Source organism: Callorhinus ursinus, unplaced genomic scaffold, assembly GCF_003265705.2.
Source record: "Callorhinus ursinus isolate GAN/ISIS: 27379988/994484 unplaced genomic scaffold, GSC_fseal_2.0 scaffold6, whole genome shotgun sequence".
NCBI classification, from domain to species: Eukaryota; Metazoa; Chordata; class Mammalia; order Carnivora; family Otariidae; genus Callorhinus; species Callorhinus ursinus.
Window position 1 is genome coordinate 30,093,307 of NW_027397068.1, and position 16,022 is coordinate 30,109,328.

Sequence of the window (16,022 nt, forward strand, 5' to 3'; positions counted from 1 at the left end):
ACACACACACACACACACACACACACACACACACACACACACACACACTGGAATATTATGCAGCCATCAAAAAATGAAATCTTGCCATTTGCAACAACGTGGATGGAACTAGAGAGTATTATGCTAAGCAAAATAAGTCAATTAGAGAAAGACAAGTATCATATGATCTCACTGTTATGAGGAATTCTCAATCTCAGGAAACAAACTGAGGGTTGCTGGAGTGGTGGGGGGGTGGGAGGGATGGGGTGGCTGGGTGACAGACATTGGGGAGGGTATGTGCTATGGTGAGCGCTGTGAATTGTGTAAGACTGATGAATCACAGACCTGTACCTCTGAAACAAATAATACATTATATGTTAATAAAAAAAATTTTTAAAAAATGATGTCATTTTAGAAATAATTTTTTTTTTAAGTCTAAGATCTCAAAGCTCCCATTTCATAAGAACTAAGCAAGGCTAAACTCTAAAACATTACTAAAGTTCTTCAAAATGCCAGCATGATGGCTGCAGTCAGATTTTAAGGGGTTCATTGTGGTGTAACACATTCACCTTGTCAGGCCCTGTTTAGCATAGACAAACTTAAAGACTTGATGTATCTCCTTGTCAGACAAGGTATGAAGAGAAGCTGTGCCGCACACAGAGATTTCTAGAAGATTCTCCAACCACGAAGGACTTATTTTAATCAAACTTTCACAAAGATTAACAGTACAGTGCTTCTTCTCCAACTGAGTGGAGACAGAGCCCATCTCTGACTTTCATATATCGGTCTTTTATACAGCAACGTTCCTAAAGCGCCTTCAAATGCTCTCTCTTAGTTAAAGGACTATAAAATTTCATGCTTCCACATGGTGTCCCTTCATCGCTTGTCAGCTACCTGTTACAACTCAGCAGCACTACCAATTTTTGGTAGTGGGAAGGTTAAGTTTTTCTTTGCATTTTTGCCTTTGTTTGACACAAATGCATGAAACATAGAAATAAGAAAGTAGTAGTGACAAGCATAGGCCTCAGACAGTGTCACAAAGGTGGATCTCTAGGTACGTTCAAAGTGAAGAAAAATCCTGGATCTCAATTGAACATATCCTCTACATTTAAACAGATTAAACCTGTGGTTCAATAATGGGGAAAGGAATGGACAGGACAGTAGAGGAGGGGAAATGTAAGGAACACATACTGAATTCTGGAAATAAATCACTGAAGAATGTTTGCAAAAGGGAAGGGATAACTGGTACATTATAATATTTTTTAGCTCTTCAGAACCAGAACTATCCCCAAACTCTTGCCACCCAAGCAACTTTTCAACATGGAAAAAAATGATATATGAAAGAAGGGACTACTTGCACTTTATGTTTCCACTAAATAAACAGAACAATAACAGGATCCAAATATCACAGGAAAGCCTCTTAGAGTTTGTGGTAGGCAGCTTCGGACATGGTGTCCAATATCCCCACCCCTAGCAAACACACCCTTGTGTAATCACTCCCCCTGAGTGTTTGCTGCACAAACGACTTCTAGGGAACAGGAGACAGCAATGGTAATGGGATGTCACTTCCATGATTCACTAACGGAACACTGTGACTTCCATCTTGCTAACACACACTCTCTCGCCTTCTTGTTGGCTCACTCTGGTGAAGAAAACTGCCATGTTGTAAGACGCTCTGTCCAGAAGCCCATGTGGCAAAGAACCAAGGGAAGGAAGCCTCCACCTATCAGCTCACGAGGAAATGAATCCTGCCAACAACCACGTGAACAAGATGCTTCCTAGTCAAGACTTGAGATGACTGCAGTCTTTTAAGGAGACTCTGAAACAGAGGATCCAGATAAGCCACAAGATTCCTGACCCATAGAACCTGTGAGATGATAAATGTATAAATATCTTTAAAGCCACTAAGTTTGGGGGCAATTTGTCATACAGCAGTAAGTCTGTCATACAGACTTAAAACATACACAGTCAACAGGTCGTAAACAACCTAGAATGCTGTTGAAAATCAAGTAAGTATTCTGCCTGAACAAGCTGGTGTCCTAAGGAAAAAAATAACAAACCAAAACTATATAGGTCTCTATCAGTTAGTATGACAAAGTATCCAGAGTCATATATTACACATTTCTCTGTAGCTAGAATATCTATTACACCATTTTCTTTAATCAACTGAAATATATCTGACTCTAAGTATTGGCAAGTTTATTATTATTATTATTACTATTAACCTCTAATAGAATAAGTAAGTCTTTAGGTCTGTGACAGAAGTGATTTTTGACAATCTTAAAATGTTTAGTAGATGTTAACTGATAACAAAACTCAAAAGATTACTGGATACAAAATTATTTTCTCCCTCAACCAGCTCTCACAAAATTTCCATGTACCATGTTTGTAGACGATATAGTTATTTGTGCCCATAGACTTCAAAAGAGTACAAATTCACCCACTATTGTGAATAATAATTACCATTCAAACCCGAAGTTAGAATTTTAGGATGGGACCCCCACAAATATTTCTTAAAAGACAGGGCAGGTCAGTGCCCTGGAGCGTTTACTCAGATCTTTCATTGATAAAGACCCAGCATTTGTCATGTTTTAGGTACTGAAATATGAAAGTGACAGAGATAGTTTAACTTATACTTCAGTTGATGCCACTGATCCAGCAGCAATACTGAGTAACTAAGGAGCCATAAATCTTAACAACACTATCATTTAGCCAGTATTTCTCTACCTTTGCTAAAGAACAATAGGCAATTGCCAGATGCTTTGCTGAAATTCAATTTAAGTAACTTAAAACACAAACAGTATACCAACACCAGGAATACAAAAATTAGTAAGATATGATCCTTGCTCCCCGAAGCTCACAATTTTGAAAAAGAGATAAATTCTATCTTGGTACCCTTCCAGCCTCCAGAAGAGTAATCACATAAAAGTGAGTCATCCTAGATTTCATCTTCTTACTCTTAGCTATATCCTGCTGTAAAATTAAAATACATCTTTTTTCCCGTGTGTTTACAAGTTCCAAATATTTATAGACTCATGTCTCTACTTTGCTGTCTCTCAGCCAAGATGAATATATTTAGCTCCTCTTCTCCTTTCCTTTTAAAGCAATTCCTTAATATAAGTAATCTTTTTAGTAACTTTATTTAAATTCTCTATTTCTGTTTTAAATTCTGGGATTCAAATGACATAACTAATACTTATCCCAGATATGTAATCAATCACAATGAAAAACCCCAACTCCTTTGATGATATAATGCCTGTTTGTAGAGTCCAAAACACTGAATTTTGATTTACTTTTTAAATCAGACTATTACACTGCAAATTTACGTTTACTCTAATGCCTTTAATTATATGGATCTTGCAGGTTTCTCACGTCAAATGAAAATTTAGAAATGGTACATACTCTGAAAGAACTGTGACCAACAAACAGTATAAAGCCAAATTTCTTACAGCAATAGGAAATGAAGCATTAAAAAAAAAAACACTCCTGACTAAAATCGCAACTCTATTAAGCTCACACACAAAAAAATAATTTTTCAAATGCCCCCATATTTTAACACCACATTCATATTTGATATACTTTATATTTCTATACTGACTACAGAATACATCTAAAGTAAACATATAGTTTAAATCTTCTACTCCTGAAAATACTTTGGCAGAACCATGACAATATGGTCCAGCTATCAGGATTCATGATCTGCGGTAAGAACTGAGCAGGCTGTCCCAGGGTGGATTCCTACTGGTTCAAAGTTTCAAATATTATTAGTTGCTTACTTGAAGAGTAGAGGCATTCAGTGAATGTGAGTAAATTATGAATGTGCTATATAAGGTCAGAACCACATGCAGAATATATTTTTTTCAACACTGTGTTCATGCTATGGATGAGGTAATAATAATCAATAGTGGCTTCTTTAGCGGGAGAAAAATTTTCATTCCGGGAAAAAATGTTCCTTCTCTTGCTCCCATTTTTTTTTTTTTTAAGTAAACTACACCACATGTGAGGCTTGAACTTGCAACCCTGAGGTCAAGAGTTGTGTGCACTACCCACTGAGCCAGCCAGGCACCCCTGTTGCTCACAAACTTTTAGTACTTAAGAACAAACAAACACCTGAGGTGCCTGGGTTGGCTCAGTCGGTTAAGGGTCTGCCTTCGGCTCAGGTCATGACCCCAGGGTCCTCGAATCGAGTCCCGCATCGGGCTCCCAGCTCGGTGGGGAGTCTGCTTCTCCCTCTCCCCCTGCTTGTGCTCTCTCTCTCTCTCTCTCTCTGTCAAATAAATAAATAAATAAACCTTTAAAAAAAAAAAAAAAAGAACAAACAAACTCCCTAGCCTGATATCTTGGGCTTCCTTGATCAGGCTCTAACCAATATCTTTCTAGTCTTTTTTTTTTATTTTTTTTATTTTTTTTTTATTTCTTTGACAGAGAGAAACACAGCGAGAGAGAGAACACAGGCAGGGGGAGTGGGAGAGGGAGAAGCAAGCTTCCCCCTGAGCAGAGAGCCCGATGTGGGACTCAATCCCAGGACCCTGGGATCATGACCTGAGCCCAAGGCAGACGCTTAACCACTGAGCCACCCAGGAGCCCCGATATCTTTCTAGTCTTAACCACATACTACCACTAGCTTATCCATAGTGGAATCAGACAGAAATCCATACTCTTTCTGGGATAATTCAAGAGCTTTCTCACCTCAGAAGTTTTTACATCCAACACTTCCTCAGGTTACCTCCTCTCTCAAACCTCTCCTTAGGATGTCAGTATAGCCAAGTGGACTAAGATGCCAAAGTCAAGCTTCACTTCCTCAAACCTCTATTTCAATTCTACTTATCCTTCATCGTCTAGCTCAAGTGGCTTTCCCTTCTCCCCTCGCCCCTCGTAACCTCTTCTAACCTTGAGTAGCATTTAGTCTGTTCCTGTCACATGGGCACGATCACATTCTTTCTCATGTGGCTTACAGCGTAATTGCTTGCATCCATAGCATATTTCTTCTCTCGGAGTAAAGTCCCGAGGAGAAGGGCTTCCATGCAGTCATATCTGTGCTATCCCCATCCCTCATGCTTTAAACATACGAGGTAATAATGAATGTTTCTTGCAGGCAGTGTGTTGAAATGTGTAAATACGTTACTTGATCCAAAAGCATCCCATAATAATCAGTATTCTTACTCATATTCACTCACTGAGGAAATATTTATCCAGTACCTGTTGTGTACTCAGGTACTACTAGTGTGCCAAAATGAATCATAGACGCTGCTCTCTCAGAAAGTATGTGGTCTAGAAGATGTTCTAAGGCAGCTACATACAGTGCTATAATACTAACAGGTAAGTGTCATAAGGGAAGTAAAGACGTACGACAGCAAGAGCATGAAGGAGGGATTATTTCCCAGTAGGAATGGGTACGAGGATAAGTTTTAACATTTGTGCAAGTCCTCAAAGACAGGCAGTATTTGAATATGAAGAGATGGGGTAATAAAGGCCACTGAGGCAAGAAATCTCAGGACGACACAGGGAGCAATCAATAGTTTAATGGTACAGTGTAAATGAAAGATTGTAGGGATAAAGACAAATTCTAAAGGCAGTTGGAGCTATATCTGTTAGGACCTTGAAAGCCCAATAAGGAACTAGAGCTTTAGTCTGTAAGCAAAGAGGAACTATCTCAAAGTTCTTGAAGAGGAGCTGTGTAATTATTCAGAAGGTCCAAAGTGAATGGAAGGGAAAGAGACTGTTTGCAAGGAGACAAGTTGAGAGGCTAGCACCATCCTTCAAGAAAGAGACAATAAAGGCCTGAACTAGGAATGAGGCACCGGGGATGGAAATGGACAAATGCAGGAGATTTTAGAGTTGAAACTGACAAGACTAGGCAATGTCTACATGTACAGTGCAAGGGTCCACAAGGGGTAAAAGAACTTTCTAGGCTGACAGGAGGGTGATGCCATAACTAAAATAGACACTAAAGCAGCAGCAAACCAACTAGGAGAAAATCTGAGTTTTAGCACAGGTGGATACTCAGGTGACAAGATCAGAAATAAAATCTGTTAATCTATGCTTTCAGAATAAAATATATAATTTTGTGAAAAAAGAGAAGAGTTGAAATTAATCTTCAATAAAAGATTCTGATCGATGATTCAAACATGATCATGAACTCAAAAATAACTCACATCGGTTATACTAAGTACATAGCAAATTAACATCTAAAACCATTTATGAAGAAGGTTTTGAACTGGAACGACCTCATGTACCCACGTAAAAATGTGCTGATTCATGGTTAGTAGTAAAGTGGATAGGTGCAAGTCTTTGAGAACAGTTCAAAATTATGAGGTGACATGCATCTATTGAAAGGGTAAGTCCATCTTTGTGGTCACTGTCATTTGGGTCCAATTTAACTTCAGCGTCACAGCAAGAGATGGTCAAGTCAGACAGCAAGGGGTACTAACTAATGTCCTTGCGTATTCATCGCTTTCTATAACAAATACTTCTCCTCAATTAGTAAAACCAAGTCAACCTAGATTTATCCCTACCATATCCCTAGAATCTCCAAAAGCCTAAGAAATAATGATCATGAAACCACTTTTTCGAGGAGAGTTGGGGAATAAAATTTCCAATTATAAACTCATGGGTTTTACAATATCCAGTAGCCATGTTTTCTCACAAACAAACCAAAAAGATCTCATCAACATAAACTAACATGACAATAATGCAAAGATAACTAGAATTTGACGTTAATAAATGCTTGTTACATGTGTACTGAAAAAAAGTATAATCAAACATTTGATTTGTTGATAATATTGATAACAACATTTATTGATAATATTGATAACAACATTCTATTTACTGGATGCAATGTCATTATTTCAACCTAGCTCTTAAGGAAAAAAAACAATGAGAACTCAATCTTTAATTATTAATGTTTTTACTAACGAGCAATAATACGAAAAACAAAATGGATTAAAAGGTACTTATTTCACATATGACTATTCCATCAAGATTATGCCATTCACTGAAAACCACACTGACATTTTATAGCTATGCATAAATATAATGGAAGAACATACACAAAATGTTAATAATGTTAATCTTTAAATTGTAGGCTTATGGGTGATTTTATTTCCTTCCCTTTTGCTTATATGTGTTTTCAAAATTTTCTACAATTAATGTTTATAATAATTGCACTAAGAGAAAAAGGTATTTTTTAAGAAGGTAAAAAATCATATTGATCAATTTAAAAGAAACATACTTACCAGATCTCTGTGAAGCACCCAATTTGCATGGAGGTAATGGATACCATCAAGAATCTGGTAAAGTAATGATTTAACCATAGATCTTGGCAACTGCATGGGCTTTTTATTTGCTTTTGATGCACGGTGAAACTTAATAATATGCTAAAAATTAAAAAAAATAAAACATACTAAATTATATATAGTATTTGCTAATATCTATATCAATAAAACACAAGTCTGCAATAAACTCCCTATATTTAAAAATTACTTATTAAAGGCCAATAATGACGCAAAGAAAAATAATTTGAATAATAAGGTCAACCAAATGGAACCTATATTGACAGTGAACGTGACAATGTTACTGAGGGTATAATGACTAGATTTATTGAAACCATTAAGATTTTCATTAAATAAGACTGAAAGGTAAAAAGCATTGATGTTTAAAAGCCTGCATAAAAATAGTACTAGTTGTATTTTCTATTGACAGAATGAAAGACTAAAAAAAAAGAGAAAAAGACCCTGTAAATCTTTACTGTTTTTTTTGTTTTGTTTTGTTTTGTTTTTTAAGGAAACTCCATGCCATACATGGGGCTGGAACTCACAACCCTGAGATCAAGAGTCGCATGCTCTACCAACTGAGCCAGCCACGCGCCCCTATATCTTTACGATACTATAAAAAGTTAGCACTTAGAGCACTTGTGTAATGTCACTGACTATGTGTACATTTGAATTATTGGAAAGTTCTACCTTGTTTTGGCACAGAATGAAATTAAGATACATTCCTAGTAGTAAGTATTAAATAGGAACTCACTAGAAGGGAGGAGGGAGAGAAAATTGGGGAATTCAATCCCATTGAAATAAATATAACTACATCAACATATTCAAATTTTTACGTCCACATGTTATTTTGTAGGTCATGAAAACATCATCATGATAGGGAAGAAATGCTACCTGAACCCCAAACCTGCACCTCCATCTCCACCTTACCCCTATGCAAAACATGACATAAGGGTATTAAAGGCCATTTAAACCCCTATTAAACAACACTGTTAACATTGCTCTACTAACTTTAAAATGGCCAAATGGTAGGGAAAAATTTTAAGCTATTTACATAGCTTTCTTGCTTTTTTATAAACTGTTCAACAATATGTACTTTATTTAAAGAACTAATAGAAAATTAGGGTTTATACTGTAGTAGCAGTGTCCCCCCCCAAAAAAAATATATAGTAAGAGCTACACATATATAACTTTCAACTTTTTACAGCCACATCAAAAGAAAAAAAAGAAACAGGTAAAATTGATGTATTCTATTTTAATTAACCCAGTATATTCAAAATATTATCATTTCAACATATAATATAAAACATCTTAATGAGGTATTTTACATTTTTTTCCTACTAAGTCTTCAAAAGTTAGTGTGTATCTTATATTTATGGTGCATCTCAATTTAGATCAGCTACACTTCAAGTGCTCAATGGGCACATGCAGCTAAGGGGCCACCATGTTACAAACAACACAGTTCTACAGGACCTGACTAGTCCAATGCACTACATGTTCTTTCATCACATCACTCATGTTCAAAGTGAAGTGCACATGTTATCAAATAAACCTTGGCAGAAATATAAAGGATACAGAGAAATGGGGAAAACATAATTTTTATGAATATCCATGAGAAAAATTCATTGGACATTCTTGTCAATATGCTATAATAGCATAAATTCTGAAAGTTCCTTCAAGACCTATAAGTCTGTTAAAGTTACTCCTAAACAGATGTGCCGTATATATAGATGACACACCCAACTATGTTTAGTCAAAACTTAACTATCAAAAATTTGGACTTACTGCCAAGTTTGAATTTTTGTACTTTTAGCAACTCCTTGGATAAAATGTTTAAATACCCTGATTTCTAACTTAAAAAATTTGGAATTAGAATTTTTGGCTAATATTTGTAAAACTATATATGTACTTCCATTTGGTGGAGTCGGTTTTAATTGGAAAATTGCTGCAAGAGACTGACCTTAACTTAGAAAGGGAAATTATTCACAAGTATGTAACTGGTGAAATTTGAACTACTCTGTGTACCACAAAGGAAAGCAATTTTCACTACACATTATCAGTAAACTGTCATTGATGATTTGCATAAAATTACAATCTCACACACATTAACACTTTCTGAAGTGAAATTTCTGAATGTTACAAATACCATCTTCTCAGTATATGACAGTGTTTATTGCTCGAGTTCTTTTAAATCTGCATTTGCATTTAATATTTATTTTAAAGTTTGGTCAACAAAGCAAGTTTTCCTTTACGTGCAGTGCATATATACATCTGTTTCTCTGTACCTAGAGGAAAGAGTCCTAAAAATAAAGCGAGTTTAGACTTACCCACAAATCATGTTCTGCATAATCAAAGAGCAGCCACACCTTCCTGTCACTGTGAGAAAGGAACACCTTCTGCAAGGCGATCACGTTAGGGTGCTTCAATTCTCGCAAAAGCTGAATGCAAGAGGAAGAGAGGGGTCACTCTCCTGTTCGCAAGCAGGGGGAAATGATGCACTTTCTAGTGAAATTTTTGAAAATTTAGACAATCCAGATAAGCAAAATAAAAGAAAAAAAAATACCCCTACTCCGAGATAAGCTCTGCACCATCTTGGCGGATATCCTTCCAAATTCTTTTTACATATGTATGTGAGTGTTTTCAAAATGGGATCATTTTAAACAGTAAAATGTAAAATGGTAAACAAAAGTAAATATTGTATCACGAAGTAATTAAATGTAATTCGGAGGGTGCTTATTTTTTTTTTTTTACCATTGGGGAGCAGGAATCACGTATTCATTCTGTTTTTTTCTACCCTAGCACAGGAGGTGCTCAGTAAATATTTGACAAAAAAAGGAAAGAAATTTAACAGTCCCCACACTTATCCATGCCTAAAGCACGTGGTTGAGATTTTTTAGAAAAACAGTGAGTATAAGTAATGCCTCTCATACCCACTGATTAAAAAAAAAAAAAATTGGTATGGAGAAGAGGTCCCATAAATAGAGAATAAGGAACAGGCCCTCACAGAGTAGAAGCTGGACCCTGATAGTAAGAGGGAAATCATAAGAAGATAAACCAGATCCACAAGTGAAACCTTAGCACTTGGCACATAACAGGCAGCTGCTTAATAAATTATTTAGCAACAACTTTTGCTGTTCGAGGGGAAAGGCTTATAAACATGCCTGTCTCAGGCAGTCCTTAATCAGGGTTCAAATTTAACACTAACATGCTCAATTTGATATTTTGAACGTATTTTAAACGTAAAACTCTGTGGGAGATACAAAAAGGAAGAGGGAACAAAATTTCTACTGAATACTTTCTGTGTATAGGATGATCATATATACATGTTTTTCTCTCACTTAATCCTTATAACAACCCTATGATGCACATGGAAAATGAAGTCCAGTGTTATAAAAATAACTTGACCAAAACCAAACACCTAGAAAGAGAAGCAGTCTGGATTTAAAGAGCTCTGCCCCGTTCCAAAGTCCATGCTTTGTCCACTATGGCTAAAGTCCTTGTCTTCAATTCCTACAGTTTAATGGGCAAGACAGACCTACAAGTTGATCAATGAGGCAAGAGAAAAATGAACTGCTTCCCCATTCTAATAACTTTATTATTATTTTTTCCTAATAACTTTAAATGAGTAAAGTATACCTTCAGTGCCTGTGCTGGAATCCTATAAAAAAAATCGTGTGAATTCCATCTCTGGAACTTTTATAAATTTCTTCACAGTTGCCGAATTCTTCACTACTTTCAATGTTGTTTCCCAGTCCTTCAATTCTCTCGTTTTGGCTCTGTACTTCAGCTCTTTCTCTTGACCTGCACTTTGACCACCTTGCTGGAAGGTGGCGCTCTACCAGCTATAATCTGGGCATGGTTCCGGGATATGACTCCCTGGGTTCTCCCTCAACCCACATGCCCTGGGACACAGCTAAGAAGCAAGAGTTAGGATGGGCTGGGCTGCCCGGAGACAGCCTTCTACTTTACAGTCGGCCTCAGGGTTCTCTCCACATTTCCTACTGGATGTAGGTGGGAAAGGAGAGCTGGAAAGAAACGTCCAGGGAAGATATAATAGTCCTACTCCCTTGGTGGGGAAGGCAGGAGGGGGGCCACTAGGTGGGTGCTCAGCTCTCGGCCGCTCTCCCTGCTCCCACTGCCTAAGAAAGGTGAAACAATCCTGCTTCTTGCTTCAGATGCAAATGTTAGACATAATACGCTCCTAATTAGTGACTGAATCAGAGAAAGTGGGGGGGAGGGATGCAGAGCTATATCCAGACAGGTTTCCTGTTTTTGAATGGTTAAGGCTCCCAGACTCAGTAGCTTAATATATTTAATGACCCTATTTGCCATGGTCAACCTTCAAGCACTTGGACCCTGGTAAGAGGCCTCACTGCAGATGCAATGTCTTGTCACCCTCTCTTTCTGACTCTTGGTATTAATGAACTTAGAGAGTGTGGCTTTATTAAATCTCTACCCAAAATACGTTCTCTTTGTTGCCTGCAGTGGAAGGGAGGTGAAACTCACTTCTTCATCTAAACCAGTCTCTGACTTGTCTGGGGGAGGGGACATCACGTGTAGCAATATTTCAATCAGTATCTCTAAAAAGTTGTTTTCTGTGGCTACAAATTGATGAGCCCTCTATAATGAAACCACTTTAACTCCCATGTTTAAACATTATTTTGAATAGGTAATACATTTACATGGTCCAAAAATCAAAAGTACATACAAGGATATTATACATTGAGAGGTCTCATTACCACGCCTGCCCCTGGTGACCTTAGTCCTCCTTACCTGCTAGAACTAACAACTTTTATTAGTTAATCCTTCCAGTGTTTCTTTATGCAAATAAAAGCAAATATGACTATATATTTTTATCTGTCCTTATTTACTCAAAAGATAGTACTTAACTTGTTTTCAATACAATCTATCCTAGAAATTCTCTCCAATATCAGTATACAATTTTAGTAGCTAGAAATCTTTCTTTTTCTTTATTACAGCAGCAATGTATTTCTAGGTCTTTTCCTTTCTAGGTTCTATTTTTTTTTTTATTGTGGTAAAATATACATAAGTTTACCATTTTAACCATTTTTAAGTGTACAGTTATTCTTTGATACTTGTTTTGCAGAAATATCTCACTTATACTAACATGAAGCTGTTACAGTCTTTATTCATTCAAGTAAAGCAAGGGATAAGACAAACGCCAAATAACAGGGAGCCTTGTAAGCCATGCATAGTGTCACCAGCAAGGCTCTCTAATATCACTGGAAGTTTGCTGGGCAGAGGGGGTTAGTGGAAAAGCCAGCTGATATTAAAGGTCCCACACTTTGACTATCTTCTGTGCATGTCTCATGGTCAGGTCACCGAACAAGGAAGTTTGAAGGTGATGGTGTTTAAGATGACTCTCAGATTTGACTTCACGGAATCATCTGTACTTTATGTGTATTTATATTAGTATATTTTTATACTGCTCTGTTTATAACTGCCCCCATTAAACCTTGAGAACAATTTTTAATTTATCCCTGTATCCCCAGGGACTACGCAGAGCCTGGCCCATAGAAGAAGCCCTGTTTTTACTGATCTCACCTAGTTTGAGGGCTTTAAATGTCACCGACATGCATGAACTCCCCAATGTTCATCTTTAGCCCTCACATCTTCCCTGAACTCCAGCGATGTGTGTCCAATTGCATCAACATCTCTACTTGAATGTCTAAGGGCCCAAACTAAAGGGGTGATCTCCACCTCCCCTGCCCTCTACCTCAACTGCTCTTCCTCCGGCTCAGTTCATAGCAACTTCATCATTCCAGTTACTCAGGTAAACAACTTCATCTACTTTAACTCTACTCACATTATCACCTTCTCAGCCAGTCTTTCCTGGCTCCTCTATTTGAAATTGTAACCTCCCTCTGCACCTTTATTTTTCTGCAAAGCACTATCACTGTCAAATGTATTATGCCTCTATATCCCTTATGTCTAATTCTGAAGAGCTCAGAAAACAAAGCTTTCTAGGAACTCATGTAGGAAAAAAAAAATTTAACTTCAGTGGAAAAAAAAATGCACTGTCAAGGGCACATCCTTTCAGGTTATCAGATTCTAAGTCTATGGAAGCTATCTTCAACTCTGTACATTATAGATAAAACAATGCAGGATAATTCTTGTCTATACACGTGCAAACTGTCCTGTCCAGAAGAGGTTCACTGACTTCCCTCTCCCGTGATGGAAGAGGTGAGTTTTGCCTCAATTTGCCCATCATTTTAATATTCCTAATTGATAAATATGTCTGTTCTATGGATTCTCCTTTGAATGGGCTATACCATCTACTGGGTTCCTTCATTTAATAAGTTAAATAAAATCTTCAAAATGTGTTCATTTTATATTTGTATCACATCATAATTTTATCTTTTTTGAAAATTATCCTTTGATACTCATTTTGCAGAAATCTCTCACTTGCACTAACATGAAGCTGTTTTAGTCTTTATTCATCCAAGTGTGAATGATCATACTTCGATACTGAAGAATATTAATAGGTTTGATTACTGCTTCCCTGGGTGTTAGGTGACATAATATATACACCATATTATCTTTCTAAAATCTTTTTTAAATTTTTGAATCTAAAACACATCTGGTTCCCAAAGCTTCATTTAAGGAATTGGGGACCCAGGTATTGTTTATTTATTTTATCTTGTTTAGTGTCTGTTTCTCTCCATTAACACATAAGCTCCATGAAGGCAAAGGTGTTGCTGGTTTTATATCCCCCATGCTTAAAATGGTGCCTGGCACATGGTAAGCACTCCATAAATATTTGTTAAAAGAATTAAATCTACCGAACTTATCTAGTTCTTACAAAACAAACCAGTAAAGAGTTTGGAATATTATAAAACTTTGGTATCCTTCCAAAAGGTGTTTTGAACGATTTTGTTTTTAATAAACTGAATAGACTACGTCTAAAACAGTTTTTCTAAAGATACTGACTTTCTGCAAGCTACATCTATTTTAAGCTTAAAAAGGAAGAGTTCTCTCAACTAGCACCCACACTACCAGAACCTGAAACGGGAAAGGGCGCTGCGAGGGTGTTTCCTGAAAGGGCTATGAATGAAATAAGCACTACAAAATTCTGAAGAAAACGCACACAGGAAAAGGGGGCCCGGGGGGACACACCTGAGGAACAAAACAGAGATGAGTCACTGGTTACTTTCAAGGCTAGTTTACTAACACAATGCTAGACCCTAAACAAATGCCACACAAAAGTGTATTCTCTACCCCAATTTACTGAAGCAGACAAACGAAAAGAAAGAAATTTCTCTACCACCATTTACTGAAGAAACAAATGAACAAAAGCAGCAAATATAAATGTCCGATAATAAATATTCGCTGATAAGTGGATTACGGTATATCCACATATTGTAGCCTCATGCACATATGCCAAGAGTTTTTAAATACATGAGAAAAGACTTATAATATTGTGATGTAGTATAAAAAGCTGCAAAATAGTAAATGTCTATAAAATAGGAAATACATCAAAACATTAATATAGTTATCCTTGGGTGGCAGGATTAGGTGTGATTTTTTAGTTCTATTTTTCTATTTTACAAGTTTTCTATAATGAGCTCTTATAATTTAAAAACTTACTTATTGTTTAAAACCTCACACATGTACACACACACACACCCAAAAGACAGTTCTTTCTCTCCAGAAAGGTATCTCCTGCTAAGATAAGATACTATCAAACTATCACAGTTCCTTACATGATTGATCTGAAAAGGGACTCAAGGAAAGAAGGAGACGGTTGAGCTTGTCCTTACTTTCCTTCATTCTTGGCAATATCAGATTTTACCAATGGACTTGAATCTCTTGTCACACAAATATTTGTTCAACATGACATCATGCAACTATAGATACGCTTTAATCATACCTAAACAACAGTTAAGTATAATGTGATGTTCCTGTGAAAATCCCACACTAAATGATAACATCTCCTGTGCAGATACTCATCAAAGGAGCCTAATGAAGAATGTGCAATGAACATCCCAAGATTTTACCGGATCTTCAAGGGCATATAAGTGACCATAAAGAGTATCTACTTTTTACTATCCTAAACATATAATAATTCAAAGTTATAATCCTAATCTTTTTTCTCGAAGGCACTATTTAGGATCCTGACTCACTTTGGGGAGGCTTGGGCTAGACTACCAATTACAGAACCCATTCTAATTTTTATACACACATCTTTCTTCCCCTCTTACCCCCTCTTTCTGTTCTCCAAGTCTCTGATGCCCCCCATGGGTTCCAGATTCCTCTTTTAGGGTATCTGAATGGAAAGGGTCCTCTTATACTTCAATGACTCATTTATCTCAAAGTAAATTCAATTTTCTATTCTTTTTTTTTTTTTTTTGAGGGAGGGAGAGAGGTGGGGGAGAGGCAGGCGGAGAGAGAGAGAGAATCTTAAGCAGGTTCCACACTCAGTGCAGAGTCTGATGCAGGGCTTGCACTCACGATCCTGAGATCATTACCTGAACTGAAATCAAGAATCGGACACTTAACCGAGTGAGCCACCCAGACACCCTCAGTTTTCTATTCTTAATTGATCTGTTGAAAGTAACTGTAGGATTCACTTGACTATCAATCTTTCCCATGGTGAAAATGGCTTTACTTTAGGAAGCACTAAGTTGTATCATTTTTTTAAGTGTATGACCCCCCACCTCCCCACACACACACAAAAGGAAGATAAATGAAACAGTTTATTTTATGGCAAAGAGGGGACTCAGCTAATTCCAAAATGCTGCAGTATTCCTA

The 16,022-nt window shown here is 36.9% G+C and overlaps 1 protein-coding gene across 2 annotated transcripts in view; it reads right to left on the bottom strand.

The window, feature by feature from the left end:
* Positions 1-16,022, bottom strand: part of CDK19 (cyclin dependent kinase 19) — a 165,992-nt gene that overhangs the window by 40,386 nt on the left and 109,584 nt on the right. For both annotated transcript variants that reach the window (XM_025864079.2, XM_025864087.2), the window contains 2 exons: positions 9,578-9,688; positions 7,215-7,355 (listed from right to left, as the gene is read on the bottom strand). In XM_025864079.2, coding sequence (XP_025719864.1) covers positions 7,215-7,355; positions 9,578-9,688 — 252 coding nt within the window. The remainder of the gene's footprint in view (positions 1-7,214; positions 7,356-9,577; positions 9,689-16,022) is intronic.